Raw genomic sequence first — 20,607 nt, 5'->3', positions numbered from 1 at the left:
ACACACCAACATCATACCTATCAAATGAAACATGTTGAATGAAAATAAATAAATAAATATGACACCTGGCTTTCCATTTCTTTTGACCAAATAACTGGCTGGTCAGAATATCCAGAATATCATCATTCTATCCATACCTTTTTTCAGGCAAAATCTCTATATTCACAGTTTTAGTCATAGGTTTTATAAATAAATTAGTCAGATTAGTTGATTGTGTCACTAAAAACATAAATTTGTAAAGTACAAACAAATATTTATTTTATATCTGAACAAGGAAACATATCAGGAAATACACTATATGAGCTCAAAATTCATGTCTAAAGGGAAGATTAAATTAATCAAGTGTCAGTAAAGACATTTATATTGTCACAAAAGACCTCTATTTCATATAAATGCTGTTTTTTTTCTATTCATCAAAGAATCATGAGAACTGTCATGATTTTCAGAAAAATATTACATTGATAATGATAAGAAATGTTTCTTTAGCAGCAAATCATCATATTAGAATGAATTTTGAAGGATCATGTGACACTGAAGACAAGAGTAATGATGCTGAAAATAAATTCAGCTTTGACATCACAGGAATAAATTAATTTAATATTATATATCAGTATCACTGTTTATACTTTATTTTCGATCAAATTAATGCAGCTTTAGTGAACATAAGAGACTTTTTCAAAAACATCAAATTTTGAACGGTGTTGATATGTTTACTGCATACAGAATGCCAACCAACTATATCAACTGGCATTACACCAAAGTAATTATATGACTCAATACATATGATCCAGTTTGCAAGAGGATGGCATTAGATAGCGTTTTCCCAGGAAGAATTACACAACAGCTCAACAGAGACAAAACTACACGCTCTGAATCAGGAGAGAAAGAAATAGCAATTAAACGACAGAAAGAAAGGACTCATGCTAACAGTGCCTCCAGTTTTCCTTTTCTCTTTAAACACAGGCAGAACAAATGATCTCAACACACACGATACAATCCTGACTTTGGCTCCACTGGCTCTTCTCAACAGATAGCATGTCCATCGCCCACAGACATGGAGGCTGTATTATATAAAGCCCTCCTGAAACCCTGGCCGCTGCAGTGATGACTATACGATGATGGCAAGACTCCACATATCTTACTGTGCATTTACAAACACACATACGCACGCACGCACACACGCACGCACGCACACACACACACACACACACACACACACACACACACACACACACACACACACACACACACACACACACACACACACACACACACACACACACACACACACACACACACACACACACACACACACACACACACACACACACACACACACACACACACACACACACACACACACACACACACACACACACACACACACACACACACACACACACTACCTAAAAGCATACTCTCTAGACACTATGACCCCTGAACTATTTTTAGCTCAGCTAGAGCTGAGAACTTCACTGCTAAGAGATGCATTCAGAAAAGTATGAAAATAGTTTGTTATTTAAAGAACCCTGACAAACACTGTAGAGGAAGTCATCTCTAGACAAGACAGAATAAAATACCACATTAGGTGATGAAAACAGTGCAAGTCTTGCTTATGTGGGTATCAAAACAACAGATATACAAGGAGATTAAGGCTCCTCCTCAGTGCTGGGAAACATAAACAGTTTCTTGAGTTCAAATGCTGGATATGTTTTCCTGATGTAAATCTATCGATAAAGAAATGGGCAAGACAAATCCTCCCACACAGACGCCAGCAGCCAATCATAAACACATTTCTCAATCTGATTGAATAAAAATAGATTTTTAGTTAACTGCTTCTGTTAAAGATCCACGAAGGGCAATGGGTCGTGAGTAGGGAGTGTTTTAGCTGTGTTAGTTGTGGGGACACACAATTAATAGCTGAGTGTACAATCGAATTACTAGTCAATACAACATCAAAGTGACCTTTGCTGTGACATTGTGATAACTGATCAGTGGTATTGTATATTTATAAGAGAATTTCAAGTTGACAGATGTGGTCAGCGAGGGATTACAGGAAAGTCTTACACAACACTGCATTTGCTTGAGCACATTTCAGTCAAGGTGAGGGGGCTGTGTGTATTCAGGAGGCTATTCCCAGGCTCAAGAGTAAACAGAAATACTGCAGAGCAAAGAATTTATTATGTGATAAAAAAAACAAAAAAACATTGAAAATGGCAATTAAATTAAAGATTTAAAAAAAATAACTGTTTTATAGAGCAACCTAAATTCATTGTGCATGGCCTAGAATTTATGATGCATCCGTTAAGATTTTATTGTAGGCTATTAGGCTATTAGTGTGCATACTACACTAACTTTTGCATAGTAAACGTTCACATCATTTTGACATAGGCTAATCATTATGATGTATGTAGTAGCCTATTGATAAAAGCTCATCAACCAGGTGGGTGAGAATTGAGCCCACGAGCACAGACCGCTATGGATTAATTAGGCACGTTTTAAATAGTACGTTTAGTCCGTACTGCGGGAGTGAAAACTGTGAAACGATACAACAGCGCCAGCATGCGGTCAAACAGTGTTTGCATGTAGAATTACTAAATTATTAACACATTTTCAGGGAAAAAAAAAAGATTATGAAAAAATCATAAATCTAATTTGATGTGAAATCCATTTTAAAAGCATAAAACCCATACACATTTATTTAAAAATATATTATAAATAGCCGGAAACTTAGATAAAAAAGAAACCAACAACATTTGCATATTTCTGGTTTGATGATTTCTAAAGATTGTATGGATATTGCATATAATAAATATTACATATTTAATTCTCTCGTTGACATTTTTGAATATATGCGATGGAAAATAGCTAAATCTAAAATATTTTTTTGTCATCTGTACGATGCTCTACAAGTCATAGAGTCGTATACGTAGAAACCATATTCGACCTCTTCAGACAAGTCGGCGCGCCTGCCATGTTGGAACGGTCAGCGTGTCTTGACAATAGACTTCTCTTTGTGAAACCACCGAGGTTTGAATTCCCGAAGAAACGCACTCGTCTTGTTGTATTGTGATAGTTGAGCTAAATCATTTGCTCGAGTCTATTGTAGATATAAATAATCGTATATGCGTCTAACAACGGTTGCCGAGTCGACAACGCACAGTCATCTCGCTCTCGAATGTTCACGGATCGGCTTTGACCGTACCAGTATGGCGGATGCGGCACATAGATCCATAGACATAATAGAAAGACTTTCCGAGGCATCTATGTATCTATCTATGCTACAAGTGTCTTGGTACTAACCGGAAGCGGAAATACCGAGGGAGCGGCTGACAGCTGCAGGACATCATCAGAAGGGGTTCGCCAACAAAATTGTGCAGAAATGGAGCTGTGTGAAATATTATACAACAAGGCTGAATACATCGAGACGGTATGTGAATACCGTCGATAATATCCTTCAGCTGAATCAAGCGGTTGCAAATATTAAAATCAGAATAAACTGACTGACTTTGTCTCTGCAAACCGATTTTGTTTTCTAATAAACAAAGTGTTGGTTTAACATAACTTACCAGTCAGACTCAGTAAACATCTGTATCAGTTTCATATGTTGTTTATTTAATTACTCCGATCAGCCCAGAGCTAGACCGTCATATGATGGTAACGGTCACATTTGATCTTTCTAGGCATCAGGCAACAAAGTCAGCAGACAGTCGGTGCTTTGCGGAAGTCAAAACATCGTCCTCAATGGAAAAGTGAGTTTTCCCCCATTTGTTTCGTTCTGTTGTTTTCACCAGTGTGTTAACTTTGTGAAATGGTCTGCCACCCCCCCTTCAGACCATCGTGATGAATGACTGTATCATCAGAGGAGATCTGGCTAATGTCAGAGTTGGGCGCCACTGTGTCATTAAAAGTCGTAGTGTGATCAGACCACCGTTTAAGAAATTCAGCAAAGGGTTAGTAAAGCATTCTCGCAGAACCTGATTTCACCAAGTGCATCAACATCAACATCTTTTTTGATCCTGGAACAACATTCCAAACAACCAATCAGATTTGAGGGACAATTTTACAGTTTGTGTCAAGTTTAGGCTTACAACCCGGGTTTTGTGCTTCTACACCAGTGTTGTTAGCCAATATTCCCTCTGAAGTTCAGCATTGGGTTAGGTAGGTGTAGTTATATGATTAGGATTACATTTTTCGGACAGGAATGTTGTTCCAGGATCAACAAAATGCGTTGACACAGGAACGCGTCAAATCAGGATGTGCCTGTATTCTCACTAATAAAATTGAATTTGTATGTGTTCGTTCTGTGTACATTAGAGTGGCTTTCTTCCCCTTGCATATTGGGGACCATGTGTTCATAGAGGAGGACTGTGTTGTAAACGCCGCTCAGATCGGATCATACGTCCACATTGGCAAGAACTGTGTGATTGTAAGTATCCCCCTCATCTGTATCCTCTCATTTGTTTTGTGGGTGTGACATTTGCAGTCATAAAGCATGTTTTTTAGGGTCGACGCTGTGTCTTGAAGGACTGTTGTAAGATACTGGATAATACTGTCCTTCCCCCAGAGACAGTGGTTCCTCCATTTACATTATTCTCTGGCTGTCCAGGTCAGCACCTTCAGATATGTTATGTTATTTATTTTTATATGAATTTAGAATTTTATGAATGTGCTAAAGTGTTTGTTACTAATAAATCCTGTTAATTATTATTGTAATCTGGTAATGTAAAGTAGTGAAGTGAATTTATTTTATTTCTATTATGCCAACAATGAATTTTAGAAGTGAATTAATCACTTGCTAAATGTAAGCTTCTTTGTTATTCTGTATTTCAGGTTTATTTTCAGGAGAGCTCCCTGAATGTACCCAGGAACTGATGATCGACGTTACCAAGAGTTACTACCAGAAGTTTCTCCCTCTCAGCCAGATCTAGGACTAAACTTCAGTTTGTGCCTCGCTCACTTCATTCTGGGACCAAAGGAACTAATATTCTCCAGCCTTCCTTTGCTTTAGGTCACAATTGTAAATCTCGGACAACAAAGAAATGCTACTTAATTCTGTTCACAGTTGCAGTAAAAAATCCTTGCTGTGTTCATGGCTATGTTAATATAGAATATAAAATTTAAGAATATGTGTATTATACGCAACCACTACATATCTCCTGCTTTTCATGTCATAATTTTTAGATTTCTGTTAATGTCTCATACCACTGCACACACCACGGTCTTGTTTGCGTGGCTGGGAAAAATATCACAACACAGTGATTAGTTGTTAGACTGAAGGAACTTTATTTATTGAACAGTACAATTTCTGCAACACTAAACCTTTTCTGTGTGCAAAGACAGATTACAGATGTTAATAAATGTTTTGGTTTTTTTTATAAAGAAAAGAGCTTATGCACTGACTCATTTTAAGTGGTCACAGCACATTTTGGGGGCTTTTACTAAACAACACACTCCTTTAGTAAAGTGCGGTCACATTAGTAAAAAAAAAATGCCTGCAAAAAAGGTCTATTGTCAATAATGTACAAATGTATGAGGCACAGCTCACACAGATATTACTTTCAAATCAAGCAACTTTCTGTTGGTCAAAGCAGTTGTGACCAACAGAAACCTTTTGAAAAAATCTGCATGATGAGATCTTTCCCTCTATCATGTGGAAAATACTAGATTTTCAAAACTCGCTGTACAGTGGTTAATGACTGCCTGCCACTGTAGCTGTGTTCAAATGTTATATAACAGTGTAAGGAACAGGATGACATAGGCCTACTCTGTAGATAGATGCACTAAATTTCATTTTCAAAGCTATACTTTCGGTTTTTGAGGTAGGGATCGTTCAGTCTATTTTAAGCAATGGATTCCTACAAACATGCTTCACACAATTCACGTACAGAAATTAAGACCTTTCATCCATGTATAGTGTTACTTGTTATAACTTGCCTGTTTATCTAGTGGAAAAAAATGGTGAGTATTGGCCCCTTCTAGATTAGAGCTTAGATTCTCTGCCCGACCCGACCCGATATTTCCCGCCACTATACTCGGGTCGGGCCCTTGATCAAGCACGTCACGTGTCACGCGCAGCGTCTCCTCCACTCGCACGCTGTGCTGTAGGCCTATTGTGTAGCTTAACTGCAACTTGGAGCTTGAAGAAGTAAAGAAAAAAATTAAAACAGGAGAATTAACTTTGAGCAAGTATGAAGGAAAGTCGGAGGTATGGAAATATTTGAAACTAGTCGTGGGCAGTGACAACATATGTGCTGGCTTTGTTGAGTGCAAGTGCGGCGCGCTGCTATGGATCTGTAGCTACGTGTTGTAGCCATTAAATAAGCACATTTAGTTTCATATTTATTAAAATATTATAATGTTATTTTTTTCCATCTATGTGATTATGAAAGTGAACAGAGTAGATAGGAGGATGCGCAATATCGGGAGACATGGAGTAGTTCAGGCATGATTTTGACCCCTTCATTATGTTTTGTTTTGTAGAAAGCCGTTCTTTAAAGTGAATTTCATTTTGTATAAATAGTATCTTGATTTTGATAAATTGTTCATCAACCAATTGCCTGGGTTTAATAAATAAGAAGCAAATATAGCAGACAATATATTCATGACATGTAGGCGCCTTGCTGCCTTGTCGAAAAATGCTACCGTAGCGCGAATCGATAGCAGAGTCTGTCGATCTGTGCTGCCTTCGCAAAAAAATGCTACCCAAGCGCGAATCGATCGCAGAGAATGTTGATACATTCTCTATTGTTTCCATAATTGTGTAAATCACACAATATTATGACATCTTTATTTCATTTAAATCAGGGTAGGATTATGGGGAGCATATTTTGATGTTTTAAATGAACTATAGTTCATATAGCAATCATCACTTTTGATATAACAAGTAAAAATGACATTATTATATGAAATATAATTATAATAAAATTCGAAGTTAAGAGTACAGTATACTGTACTGTTTTTATTTTTAAAACGGTGTGAAAAGTAAAAATTATCATCAAATATTCATCTTTGACCTGTCAAAGTTTCCTACAAGTCTCCACAGCAAGGATGCATAGATTTATGGGCGTGGTAAGCAGAAGAAAAATGAGTCTGCACATGCGCATAACCAGTAAGTAGCACATCTCGATGGGTAGCATGAATCGTCAGAACACCTGTTAGCCGCGTTCACCATAGCACGTGAACTGGAGCCATCTCATCATAAATTAAATCAATTCTCGGCACGCTTGTCACCGAGTTTACAAATTCAAATCTAGCTTGTTGCACGCACACATATGTCGAAATAACATTATTAATAATAATGAATCTTTAAGGATATTTGATTGAATGCTGAATGTTGTGCTTGTTCATTTAATACAATTAAAGCTTTCATTGTGATAATTAAAATAATTGAATATTAAATATTAAGTGACCAATTTTTGCACATTTATTAATAGTATATATATATATAAAATTGCGCAGCTCCCCGCTGTCAATGGTCTAGCACCCATTCAGCACCTGCATGCGTTAAAAAATGATCTGGCGTCGCCCCTGGTTATAACGGCCCACGTATTAAAAATGGTCGGGTTTATATCGGGCTCGGGCTCATAATTACAGTTAATGTGTCGGGCCGGGCCGGGCTTGGACACAACGTGCAAGGGCTCAGGTCGGGTCGGGCTTGATTTTTTGGGCCCGATCTAAGCTCTATTCTAGACTGCAACAAAAAATTATAAAATCATAAATTATTGAAAAACAATTGATTTAAAAAGAAAAATCTTAAAAACATACAGATATGCATTCATACAATGAACAATACCATTTGTACACATAGCATACCTGAAAGAGGTAAAGATACTTAATAGGGATTTTTTTCTCAGCTCTCTAATGTTATGCTACCCTTCTTCTGACAATTTTTTTTTCCAAATTAAGTATACTCTGCTGTTCAAAAGTTGGGGGTCAGTAAAAATTTGTTTTAAACAAAATGTATTTAATTCAGCAAGGATACACTAAACAGATTGTTACAAAAATTCAAATAATAAATCCTGTTCTTTTGTACTTCCTATTCAAAGTATCCTTAAACAAAATGTTTCCACAAAAATATTAGCTTTGATAATAAGAAATTTGCCTTGAGCACCAAATCAGCATATTAGAATAATTTCTGAAGGATTGGAGTAACAGCTGCAGAAAGTTCAGCTTTGCCAAATTTCCACTTTACAGGAATAGATTAGATTTTAAAATGTATAGTAAACAGTTCATGTAAATTGTAATAATATTTCACAATATTACTGTTTTTACTGTAATTTTGAACAGCCTTGGTGAACGTTATAGGCTTCCTTCAAAAACACTTAAAAAAATCTTGCAGACCCCAAACTTTTGAACGCCGGCGGGGCGGGTCTCCATAATGTACTATGACTCACAGTGATCTTTTTCATACACAGATCGGCAAAATGGTTAAATACTCCTTTATGCCTTCAGTTCTTTCTTTACACTGTTGTTAAGGAGGGTTGGCATTTTAAAGAAGAGGGTACCCCATAAGCAGCCTGTAGCATAGCTTCAGCAGTTTACTGGTAAAACAGCACCAGTGTTCCTCAGTCCAGATTCCATTCACATAACCACTGCTGACACTGTGCTTGTTGCTCCTCACTCTCCACTGGGTAGCTGCTGCTCCTGTGCACGGGCTCTGGGTCTTCTTGGATCTCAGCTTGTGGCTTTGTTAAAATACTCTTCAGTAAATCCTCCAGAATGTTCTCACATCTTTGTGGTGCCCATTTGGAGTCGAGGCTGGGTACAAAGGGATCTGGGGCTATGACATGGATGGGTTCATTCTCTAGTGGAATATGCAGGAAGTAGGCGTGCAGCATCATACGATACGGAGCATTGTCTGTGCGTAGACTGTAGGTATAGTCACCCACTATGGGGTGACCAATGGCACTGCAGTGCACTCGGAGCTGGTGCGTCCGCCCTACAAAGTTTTTGATACTTAAACTTTTTTTTTTTAAGACACATCTACATTTTTGTCTGTACTGTTAATGGTACTGTACCTGTCAGAGGCTGTAGAAGCACTTTTGTGACTGGATCTCCGGCATATGTTCCATACTCTAAAACTGTGAGCTCTGTTTGGCAGGGCTTGGGATTCTCACAACCTACCGCAAATGACACGAAACATACACATGAAGGTGTTTAAATTAGTTTAACTAATGTTTAATTTTGAAGCAAAAGAGATTCTGACCTTCTGTTCCTTCAATGCACATCATATGGGTCTTGCCCTTTGTTATGTTTGTGCCAATCGCAAAGTCCAGGGTCATTTTCTCCTCAGCCACAACACCACGGACCTGCACAGGACATATACATAGAGTGTTATTAGGAAAAACCTTCTATATTCACAGGATGTCTGAATGTACCAGGATGTACCAGTGCAAGATAAGCTTTGGCAACAAGTCTGTCTTTAAAACAGCGGTACGCATGCCCTGCTGCTGCCTTGTTCAGAGCCACACACAAAGCACCACTGGTAGAGAAATCCAACTGATGGCAAAACCTGCAAATACAAGAATGCATATCAATGAACTACTGATAAGACAAGTGATGGTTTTAATTATTGTTGGTATCAGCTTATAGCAAAGTAACAGAAGCACCCGAGATAAAGACCTGTAGCCGTAGTAGGTGTAAGGATCTGCAAGCTCTGGGAAGTGATGCTTTAGCTGACTCTGGACCGTCTGCTTCTCATACCACATTTTGCTGTCAATACGGATGTCCCAGTGTTTGTTGACAACTATATAGTTTGCACTGTGGTATAAAACACACAAGTTTTCCAGGCTGGCAGGCTCCATGGTCTCTATATCTTCTGCAAAGCAACACCAAGGTTATTCTGTATCATGGTAACGTTATATCAACAAGTTTTTACATTATTTGTAACATTAAAATATTCCATATGTATGTCTCTTTTTGAAAAACAATACAAAACTGCTACAAAAAACAAAACCCTGCTTTAACTGTTGTTGTACAGCATGCTAGTAATGGATAATTTACGTCAGTCTTCAGTTTATTTTGACTCAGCACGAAGCAAACCTTCTACTTTAGAGAAAGCATTAGTTCATACACGGTTTCTTCAATCATCTTGCAAAAAGTACTTTGACGTGTCTAGCTATTAGGGTAGAACAAAGACATTTACTTTGATAGACCATAACTGGACGATCCCATAGACAGTAAAATTAGACATTCTCTGGTAAAATGACGATCCTATGCGTAACTGGCAGCCATGATTGGTTCTTCTTTTTCTTTGGGTTTACGGCAGCTTGCATCCTTGACGTTGCATTACTGCCATCTTCTGGTTCTAGTTATTTCCCATATACTTTTCTCACCATATTCTTGTCATTAGTCCCTTTTAGGCAGAAAATAAATCAAAAATTTCATTCCTTGTTCACTCCTACTGCAGTCCATTATACTCTTTACACCATGTCCTATTAGCTATTAGTCCTATTTTTTCCATGTCTTTTATCATATCTATGGTTCTTCTTCTTCTGTGTTTTATTGGCAACCGCACTTAACAGTGCATTACTGCCATCATCAGGTAGCTTGGCTCAGAAATTATCCCCACTACATAAAAAACAACAACAAAAAACACCCACTGGCGCTGCGTGTTCAGCTCCTCCAGTTTCCAAACCATTCTCTTTAACTCACAATAATTCACTATATCCTACCACGATCGGTTTAAAATAAAAGCCTTATTATTTAATGTTACACATATACAATTTTGCATAATTTAAATGGCCATTTATATTAATCAGTTTCATATAACTTTAATAAATAATTAAACGACGGTAAAAAAATAGTAAATTCTTGTAACGTCTGATTCGTGTTTTAATTAATCTGTTGAGTCGGATCTTGTTCCACCGTTCGAAAGAACCGATTCGCACTTGCGCTGACAGAGTGCGCACGCGCATGTCAAACTTATGTCCAGTGACTGTCGCAGTGAATTGTGGGATAGAAATTCACAGACATGGCGTCCCGTGCGCTTGCACACTGTGTGCGCTCCGTCGCTCGCGCCTCTGCAAGGTTAAATCATGGCAGCATGCTAACAAGAACCGCCTGCGCGCCCCTCGCCTCAAACCAGCGAGCTCTCTCTGCCGTTTCACGCGGCCAGCGGACGAGGTGGACTGACCTAGTGCGGGTGAGAGTTCTGCAGACGGGGGATGTTTGTGTGTGTGGCCTACTGGGGCTGGATTACTCAGTGACCTACCTGTGTCTTTCCGACAATCTGTGCATGCATGACAGCGGGCAGCCATAGTCTCAGTTAAAATAGTGTGCATACATCTACCACAACATACATCTACCACATCAGTGTGACCTGCAAGATTTTAAACCCATGTCATAATTGTTTATAGCTAGTAGTTAAGTTGACTTAATAAAACGCACTAGGAGAATACATTTTATGACTGTGCATCTTGACTGGCGATTATTATCTCTTTGCGTCTATTATTGTAGCTATTATTAAAGGAATAATTAACGAAACATTTAAGTTCTATCATCGGGTCATTCCAAACGTGTATGACTTCATTCTGAGGAACACAAAAGATGTTGGACATATTCACAGCCTCTTCATTTGACTGTACCGCAAATGGTGACCAAAGCTATTAGTCTCTAACATTATGTCCAACATATTTTGTTTGCTTTGAAACAAAAGCAGACACATATGACAGTTTTCATACCTTCACTTGGTAGAGGGAGATTATTTTTATTCTAATGATTGTGTACTATAAATATTTGGTCTCTGTTGCAAATTGCTTTGTTTCTAGATTTCAGGCCAGTCTGTTCATCTGTGTCGGCGTTACGGTGATCTTCCACCCCTCACCTTAGAGAACATCCAAGACCGTGTTATGTACGTCCTTAAACTGTATGACAAGATCAATCCAGATAAGGTGAGAGATACGTCTGAAATTTGAAGGACAATTATGTGCAATTTACCTGCCTACCACATTTCATTAATTTTCTGTGTGGATATACAGATTTATTGTTACTGCATTTGCTTGGTTTACATTTGAGATATTAGGCAAATTCCGAGCATCAATCTCTGACATAATTGACCTCCCCCCCTCCTCCTCCTCCCTCCTCCAGCTTCAAACATCGTCTCATTTCATGAAAGATCTAGGGCTGGACAGCTTGGACCAGGTGGAGATTATCATGGCTATGGAAGATGAGTTTGGTTAGTAGGGGTTTGTTTCTCTAGTATTAAAGCATATAACAACTGTCACATCTTATAAGCATTGAATTCTGAATTGAAATTCTACAGGATTTGAGATCCCAGATGCAGAGGCGGAGAAGCTTATGACTCCTGAGGAGATCGTAAAGTACATTGCGGATAAAAAAGATGTGTATGAATAGAGGTAAGTCTTATGGTACGTACACACAAGGTCTTATGAGCTATAATGCATAGATTGTAGGTAACTTATGCATGCTTGGTAATTGTATTTTTATGATCCTAAAATATCATTTTTTTTCCCTCTTTTTCACAGGTAGAAGGATTGAGAATGTATTAAACAATATGGATCAGCTGTATCCACTCGTTGTCCAGTCTCTTGCTTATGGTGTCAACTGCCTTGTCATGTGTACTGTTGTATTTAATGAAAATGTCACTATAAACTCTTGGGAACTTGAGCTGAAAATAAAGCCAATACTAAATTGTAATTCTATGGTTTGTAATGCCACAAGTGAAGCTTTTCACTGGTCCCTCTGGTGTTTTGGCAGTAAAACGGCAACTTAACTTACAAGGTCAGTGCCACTTTGTGAATGTCAGTGCAGATCCTTAATGCTGCTGGGTTTTTTTCCATCGAAAAATTGTATCCTTCACCAGTTTAAAATGCATAGATGTCTGTAAGCAATTCGTAAGATGTTTCAAAATGTGTGGCGCTTCCAACACTATTTGAGCAGCCTGACATACTGTAGGTGAGTGTTCAGGAAACCTCAGGGTCCCACACTTTCTGACCAGCAAGTTTCCATGACATCTGCTTATGATTACTGGATAAAGATTTTTAAATATCAATCAAATTCAGGCTGATTCACTAAAGAATAATTTAGAATGATTTGAGGACCAGTTTGGTTCACATCCGCAACTTGTTCAGGCCTCGAAGTCATGTTTGAAAAGTATGTCTTGGGAGATTTATTTGGTGGAACAGAAATTACACTGCACCGTTAAAGGTGTATTTCGATCTTTAACATTTTACTGGCCAATAGAAAACTGTTCCATAATGGCATCTGCATGTGGCATCACCCTTGATTTATGATTTAGTACTGCAGCAGTACTAAAGCCATCTCATGATTGTCCACCTCGATGTAAAATAAAACTACTTTTTCAAGGCCACTGTTTGACTAGAGTCTTTGCCATGTAAACATGTGATGAGCCTCTAAAAGCACTGTTTATTTTTCTGTGTGCATGTAATCACTACCTTATATACCAGTGGACAAGACATGCATGCTAATCAGCCAGTGTTATTTGTATTGTGAATGAATGAGGGATTTATATAGCGCGTTCATAAGTATTAATCCACCCCAATAGCTTTACAATCATATCAGGGAATCTTTCAACCACCATTGAGATGTCTGAGATAAAAATTATAGTTTATTTTTGTTTGTAATTTTGTTTATCATTTTAATATTGCTTTTTGAACATGTCTACAGAGTTATTTTAGAACATCAAGTTATGAAAACCACAAATGTTGCTTTGGTAACTGCTGATTTTATTTCAAGTAACAAATGTTTTTGATGGTTTTGGTTTTACGTAACTATAATAACCCTGTAAATAAGTGATTGTCCCCAACATTTTCTTTTGGAGCTCTCCCCTAACAATAAAACTATCATAAAGCATAATATTAATTACATTCCACATAAATGTTTTGTGATGAGGTCCTTGGCAACTATTCAGTAACTACACATTTGCACAGGTCTAATGCCAAATGTGGTATTTGATAAAAGATATAATTTGAGTTTTCTAATTGCATTTGCAGTAAAAGTATATTGAGAAAAAGAAAAGGGGGAGGAAAAAAAAACATTGCACACCATGTCACTGTTAGGCTTTATTGCGGGTTGTACCCAAGTTATACAGCTTTGTATTCCGATATCAAGATCAGGACTTTACAAACAGTTATCAGTCTACAAGTACAGCCAACAAAAGACCTAAAAACTAATCTATTACCTCAACTACCTCGTTACATATGCACTTAAGGGTACTAAAATTGAAAACCAAGCAACAAAGGAGGAAAAAAGAAAAACAGCATTACATGAAACATTCATCACTACACATTTGAGTATCTACCATGTATTACTAGACTAAACCTTGTGTCAATTGTTACCAATACAAATAAGGATTGTCCTTCAAAAAGTGCAGTTCCCCAAGTTAAAATTCTAAGATGACCCCAGGAAGACGCTGAAATGAACTTCCTGCTCATTTAAGTTATCTTATTGTTTATTTCTATTCATTTTCAAACAGTCTATCAAAGCAGTGTGCATATAGGTTACATGTGAGCAAAACTATTTCTGGACAGACCACTAGAAGAATTTGCAATTCCACAGCCCGTTCAGTGAGGAGCGCTGTGAAAAAGGAAATGTTAATGCAACCCTCCATTTGCTACATCTGGCCAATTTTTGTGACAAAAACAAAAGAAAAATTATAATCATGGCACATCACAGGAATCGTATTTTTAGATCCGAACCACTACCGTGGTCAGGATTTCATTAAGCAAAGACACAGACATGGAAGCCTCACCCTACACTGCATAGACTCTCTTAGAATTTCTCCATGGTGGAAGCTTCGATTTAAACTCTCGTTCATCCATTTCTTGTGCTGGTTTTACTAAAGCTTTTTGGGTTTATAATAACATGACAGCGATACTCACAGTTTAAGTCAATTGCCTTAGCACATTGTTCAACAGTAGGAACCATTTAAAAGACATGGGTATATTTGCTCACAGGATAAATCAGAAAAGAAATGACAATTTCAGTACAAAAGTAGAATGTCAGGCCAAGTCACCTTTTCATTTCCTCTACGGTCAACCTATAAAAATGGGGATTGTACATTGCTCATGAATATCCTCAAAACATCCATTTTGCAAGTGACATTTGAAACATACATTGTCCAGCTTTTACAAAACAAATCCCTTTCCTCCGCCTACTTAATTTGGCATGACAGTGGATTATCAAAATGTCTCAGCATGACAGTTCGGTCTAACACCAAAAAGCTGCACATACATAAAACAAAATTGAGAGGAGGGGGTGGGGGGAAAGCAAAAAAACAAAACAAAATGAATATTTAAAGTGGAACCAAACTGGGTGCCAATGGCTTTTCCCTATGCTTTCACAGTTCACTTCAGAAAAACAAAGCCACGAAGAATAGGGAAACTAGCATGTTTGCCAAGACGGCAGGAAAGAACCCATTCAGAACCATTGGTAAAGCTCAGCGCCGCACTTCCAGAAAGGACAAACGCTATCCTGGATGTATACGAACATGTAACTGAAGAACAAAAGATTGAGCAATCCACATCGAGGGAGTAAACAAAGTCACGGCAATCCGATCGGTCATACCTGCAGTTATACGCCCCCATACAAGAGGAGAATACTCGGGCTCCTGATGCGCAGGAATGGAGAGGACCACTCAAACACACAGGCACAAACGCACGCTTTAAAGAGTCCAGCCAATGTACACAAAGAATAAAAGACAAACAAAAGGCCCGTCCAATCTCCAAAGCTACAGTCTGCCTCCAGAACACAAATACAGTACAAGCTTCTCTAGTTCATTATGTACACCAAGTGCAATTCCAAAAACTAATTTTCGGCTTTCGTTATGTAGTTTCTCCAATGTTCCACTTAAAATTAGTCAGACAAACAAAATGAGATAAGCCAGATCTGGAATTAAGTAAACAAATCCTTTGATTGAAGTATATTTGGTAAAGCGGTTACTTAAAATGGTTCAATACTGGCACGCAACCATAAAGTGAGGGTAATACTCAGGGTTTTGTACGATGAGTCATTAAATATGGATAAGTTAACACCACGCAAGTTCTACTTCTCAAATAAAACAAACTGGAGAAAAACAAACAACAACAACAGCTTAAACATATTAAGGTCCATGGCTTTGCCTAATGCTGACATCTTTCTCTCCCTCTCAAAGCGTCTCATAAATTGTGCACCTAAAATATAGTACAATAAAAGGTAAATAGTCTGTAAATCTATGCACATTATTTTAACTACCAGCAATAGATTACATTCACCTCTAATCCAGCCTTCCTTGGCCACAAGTACAGAGGCAAGCCATTTTCAATGACAAACCAGCTTTGAGGAAGGGGGAAAAGGGGAGGGAAAGGGGAAGAAAAATAAAATTAAAATAAAATTAAAATGGTAATGAGCAGCCAAAACATTAATTTATTAATATTGTAAGGAACTTCAGATTAACACAACCAAACTGTACACATTACAATCATTTTCTATTTGTAAACAGTTAAAAGCCACTTGACTTGTTGCATCTTCGGACACAATTTGAATCAAGGCAATGAAATGTGGACGACTTTTGCACTGTTAAAATAACCAAACAAGATTTTCTTTAACACCAGCTCTGGCGATGAGGAATATATATATATATATATAAATATATATATATGTATTTTCAAACAATGTATATGCAAATTGCGGAAACATAAAACATTACTTCAAAGAAATAGAAAAAGTGATTCTGCAGGCCGAGTCAGTGGCCTCAATATGCATAGTTACAGATTTCTGCTTTTTCTTATGACTTTTGACAGTTACTTCGACAGTCACAAAGCGAAAAACAATGAGCCACTCAGTGGGAAAAAGGGAAGGACTAGATAGTGATTCAGCAAACCATATCCACTCATTAATAAAAAGACAGCATATTCAAAAAAGCAGTATGTAGAATGTCTCCAGCTTAAAGCAGTTATTTGGCAGAGAAAAACTTACAGAGCTATAAGTAGTTTCAGTGCTAAAAGTTGGATTTTCCTACAAGGAGTTTCTATGGGGGAAAACTGGCTATATTTCCTGAGAACCATGCTGGTTATTTAGCAGACAAGAGGAATAGATAAAATAACCAATGACATGGCCAAAACACTGATCAGTATTCCCAGAGATAGAAAGCTTCGTCTTTATCCTCAAGATTTTTTTTTAAGTTATTTTGTCATTTTTTATTATTTTTTTGTATTTTTTTTTTTGTATTTTATATTTTTTATGTGATTTTTAAAAAATTCTTTATGCATTTTTTTTTATTTTTCCATTTAAAATAAAAGGAAGAATGACCATACTATCCCCCTCAAAAAGTTTTGTAAACAAGAGGGCACAATGTGACGCCTCCAAAACAAAATTGAAAGCCTATTTTGAAAGTGCTGTTCCCCCTGGCTTGCAGGTCGGGTTTGCAAGTCACAGCTGTGGCTACAGTTTTTTTACACTGCAGAGCTAAATTCTTTAGTTTTAAAACAAAATTGGTGCAATACTTATTTCTGTAATATCATCAAATAATCCTAAGTCAGCATCTATATCTTGATCTCAAACTCCACAATACCACAATAAGGTAGGCGTACATCAAGGCATAGTAGAGCGCACACTTTAAGAACATCCTTGAGTAAACAACTACACTGGAACTGTCGGCTCCCTCCATATTGCAGATTATACTGAGAAAAACCACATTCAGTGCAAAGTTAAAAAAGCTCAAACTCCAACATTGTCAGCAAACAAAATGCAAATAATAAAAACAAAACGAAAATAATTGGAATTCAAATAAACATGATGAATAAACAGATGAGCTCAACTGAAGCTTTTTTTCTGTATGAAGAGCACTACCTGGAAGTGTAAATACATCCTTTCACATTATAGAATTGGCCTGCATGATTCAAGTATTCAAACTGATATGTTTTGGGCTAAAACAAAGTGGACATATGTGCAGAAAAAAAAACGTAACTTGTTTCCACAGGGTGACCCCGCATTGTTTGTTTTTTGTAAGTAAAGAAAGTCTAACTAGTGCCATTTGATTTATATATATATATATATATATATATATATATATATATATATATGGTCATATGATTATGATTAACTATTACCACATTGAGGTCACGGGTTTGTATGTTTTTGTTTTTTTGTTGTTTTTTGTTTTTAAGTCAGAAGGTGAAGGATGCACTACATGGACTCCCCACCTCCCATCAGATGGTCAACAGGAAGGAAGGAGCTGATTGGGGAGGGACTGTTGATTCTCCCTCCCTCACCACCACTGGGGCTGCCCCACAGGCTCGTGGAGTAATTGGGAACGCCCCAGAGAGATGAGCCATGCAGGTCTCCGCTGCCAGCTCCTGACAACCCGCTGCCGTTCCAGTGATTTGGATCAGTGCGGTTTGGGAAGGGGTGAGAACCCTCGATGGATCCGATCCGATTCTGAGAAGAGCCCAGCGTCTGCCAGCTGGGAGAGGCAGTCATTGACTGACCTTGTGCAAAGAAACGATTAATTTCCTCTTCACTAGCAAACTCCGCAAGAATAGTAGTGTTCCCTAAAACACACCTGAGGAGGAAGAGGAAGAGCCTTTATCAGTATTGTGCCTTAGACACTCATACAAGTCTGTGTGAACTCCAGCATGTGGTGCTTGGAATCTGGAAACCTCTGTGCATGCAGGTCACCACATTATTATAGTTTTTCAACCGAATAAGTAAACAGGCTGATAAACTTCAGTCAGGACCCTTAAAGGGTTAGTTCACTCAAAAATTTTAATTCTGAAGCGACGAGAAAACTTGTGCAAAAAAACAAATAACGACTTAATTCAACAATCTCTTCTCCATGTCAGTTTGCAACGCTGATCACATGGTAAACAGTGACGCACACAACGACATGTGTGATGCTGAAGCAGGATCTGGCCAATAATGAGCCGGCGTTCTGACATATGTCTTTTAGAGCTGCACGATTATGACAAAAATCATAATTGCCGATTATTCCCTTGAAATTGTAATTGCGATTATTAATTACGATTATAACAATTATCACAATTTACATTGAATATATATAGGCATATTATAATACATGTTTACACAAAAATTGTAATCACATCAATGTGAGAATTATCAGTGCTAGTAGTTCAAAATATTCTTGCCTTTCAGTTTGGTTATTTTATGCATGTAGTTACAGACAGCCATGTCAGAACTTAAAACTTAATGTATATTGATTTAAATTTTTACTTGTCATACACATAACTTGCCCTTTACTTAACATACACATAAATTGTAAGAATGACTCATAGTAAAGACTAGAAAAACATAAGGACTATGCTAAAGCAATTAAATAGCAGTCCCAAACTAGTTTTTGTTAATACAATGTTGATATGAGCCACCACAGTCATTTAAAAATATAAAAAATTCACAAAGTGAAAATAAAGTGGCATTTTTGGGTTATGGAAACGACAGTTACCATGGTGAATACACAATACTAACAAGAACTGTTAATGAAACAGCTCCTGGTGAATAGACTGAAAATCATACCAGCATGCAAATCCTTCTCAGCTAACACGTGATTTATTGGTATTTTACTTTTATTTCGTGACTTAATAATTTACATTGTAACGACGTTGCATGCACGTAGTTTCTTTTGCACTTTATACAGTGAAGCGATACACAGCGCGCGCCGCCGCATTTGTGCGTGCAATTGAAGAGTGCGCGCTACGAGCACAGTATAACGGCTGACAGGACAGTAAAGTCCGTTTTTCTGAGTTTAAAGTCTTTTTATTTCAGCGTACACTTACGTCACTGCCTGGTATGTCATATTGTGCTGGGTTTTCTGAAGTAGTCGTGATTCACCTCTCATAACATAATTATGCTCTAAACACACACACGCAGAGTGGATTTTCTTTTGTAATCGCGGCTTTGAACGATTACGTAATCGTGGCATCCGTAATCGTAATCGCAATTAGAAATTCGATTAATTGTGCAGCCCTAATGTCTTTACTAGCTTTTCTGGGCCGGCAGATGCAATTACCTAGCAGCCTATGAAGGAGTGAGACAGCTCTCAGATTTCATCAAAAAAATATCTTAATTTGTGTTCCGAAGATGAACGAAAGTCTTACGGGGTTGGAACAACATGAGGGTGAGTAATTACTGACAGAAATCTAATTTTTGGGTGAACTATCCCTTTAAGGTTTTGAAACGACATGAAGGTGAGTATTTAATGACATAATTCTCATTTTTGGGTGAACTAACCCTTTATTGTAATCACTTACAATACTATAATATTATATTAGGGCTGCACGATATTGGGAAAAAATTACATTGCGATATTTTATTTTTCTGCGATATATATTGCGATATGAAAACAATTTCACCCAATGACTTAAATAGCTTTCTTTGGAAAGAATGAATCATCTGAATGACTGGGGTGATTTTGTAAAGGAGTAAATCTGCATAGATTCTATTAACTAATGTAGTTAACTAGAGTTTAATAAATGGAACCTTATTGTAAAGTGTTTCCGATTTGTTATATCTCGTGAGTTCAGTGTTGGACAGATAAGTTGTTTTAACCATTCATTAAAGTGAATCGGTTCAAATGAATCATTAGTTCGCGAATTGGAGGTGTCATTAACGGACCACGGCACACGTTGTGTG

At 37.5% G+C, this 20,607-nt stretch overlaps 4 protein-coding genes across 10 annotated transcripts in view; 2 read left to right on the top strand and 2 right to left on the bottom strand.

Annotated features, from left to right (window-relative positions):
* The first annotated feature begins 2,993 nt into the window (after positions 1-2,993).
* On the top strand, positions 2,994-5,387 carry dctn5 (dynactin 5). Its single transcript, XM_077213024.1, has 6 exons — positions 2,994-3,430; positions 3,684-3,752; positions 3,835-3,953; positions 4,318-4,429; positions 4,507-4,609; positions 4,834-5,387. The coding sequence occupies exons 1-6, from the start codon at positions 3,383-3,385 to the stop codon at positions 4,929-4,931; spliced, it is 549 nt and encodes a 182-aa protein (XP_077069139.1). The 5' UTR covers positions 2,994-3,382; the 3' UTR covers positions 4,932-5,387.
* On the bottom strand, positions 5,263-10,267 carry rpusd1 (RNA pseudouridine synthase domain containing 1). The gene is made up of 6 exons (XM_077213023.1): positions 10,148-10,267; positions 9,625-9,820; positions 9,391-9,514; positions 9,209-9,311; positions 9,021-9,122; positions 5,263-8,941 (listed from the first exon to the last, which is right to left on the bottom strand). The coding sequence occupies exons 1-6, from the start codon at positions 10,158-10,160 to the stop codon at positions 8,568-8,570; spliced, it is 912 nt and encodes a 303-aa protein (XP_077069138.1). The 5' UTR covers positions 10,161-10,267; the 3' UTR covers positions 5,263-8,567.
* A 671-nt stretch (positions 10,268-10,938) lies between these two features.
* On the top strand, positions 10,939-13,333 carry ndufab1b (NADH:ubiquinone oxidoreductase subunit AB1b). The gene is made up of 5 exons (XM_077213022.1): positions 10,939-11,146; positions 11,772-11,894; positions 12,091-12,178; positions 12,266-12,359; positions 12,489-13,333. The coding sequence occupies exons 1-4, from the start codon at positions 10,976-10,978 to the stop codon at positions 12,355-12,357; spliced, it is 474 nt and encodes a 157-aa protein (XP_077069137.1). The 5' UTR covers positions 10,939-10,975; the 3' UTR covers positions 12,358-12,359; positions 12,489-13,333.
* A 4,763-nt stretch (positions 13,334-18,096) lies between these two features.
* Positions 18,097-20,607, bottom strand: part of LOC143721995 (trinucleotide repeat-containing gene 6A protein-like) — an 87,139-nt gene continuing 84,628 nt past the window's right edge. For all 7 annotated transcript variants that reach the window (XM_077212999.1, XM_077213002.1, XM_077212997.1 and 4 more), the window contains exon 23: positions 18,097-18,523. In XM_077212999.1, coding sequence (XP_077069114.1) covers positions 18,148-18,523 — 376 coding nt within the window. In that variant the 3' untranslated portion in view covers positions 18,097-18,147. The remainder of the gene's footprint in view (positions 18,524-20,607) is intronic.

This window comes from Siphateles boraxobius, unplaced genomic scaffold, assembly GCF_051911475.1.
Source record: "Siphateles boraxobius isolate OS27281-9 unplaced genomic scaffold, OSU_SipBor_1 66, whole genome shotgun sequence".
In the NCBI taxonomy this organism is placed as follows: domain Eukaryota; kingdom Metazoa; phylum Chordata; class Actinopteri; order Cypriniformes; family Leuciscidae; genus Siphateles; species Siphateles boraxobius.
The sequence above is the reverse complement of the archived record's forward strand: the minus strand, read 5'-3'. Positions and strand labels throughout refer to the sequence as shown.

Bases quoted from the DNA above. Each gene is read 5' to 3' on its own strand.
- dctn5 (XM_077213024.1), top strand. From the start codon at position 3,383: ATGGAGCTGTGTGAAATATTATACAACAAGGCTGAATACATCGAGACG. The intron at 3,431-3,683 runs GTATGTGAATAC...TGATCTTTCTAG, and splicing joins AGGCTGAATACATCGAGACG to GCATCAGGCAACAAAGTCAG. The intron at 3,954-4,317 runs GTTAGTAAAGCA...TGTGTACATTAG, and splicing joins TTTAAGAAATTCAGCAAAGG to AGTGGCTTTCTTCCCCTTGC.
- ndufab1b (XM_077213022.1), top strand. From the start codon at position 10,976: ATGGCGTCCCGTGCGCTTGCACACTGTGTGCGCTCCGTCGCTCGCGCC. The intron at 11,147-11,771 runs GTGAGAGTTCTG...CTTTGTTTCTAG, and splicing joins GGTGGACTGACCTAGTGCGG to ATTTCAGGCCAGTCTGTTCA. The intron at 12,179-12,265 runs GTTAGTAGGGGT...GAAATTCTACAG, and splicing joins GGCTATGGAAGATGAGTTTG to GATTTGAGATCCCAGATGCA.
- rpusd1 (XM_077213023.1), bottom strand. The intron at 9,312-9,390 runs GTACATCCTGGT...TGTCCTGTGCAG, and splicing joins CCAAAGCTTATCTTGCACTG to GTCCGTGGTGTTGTGGCTGA. The intron at 8,942-9,020 runs GTACAGTACCAT...AAAACTTTGTAG, and splicing joins GCTTCTACAGCCTCTGACAG to GGCGGACGCACCAGCTCCGA.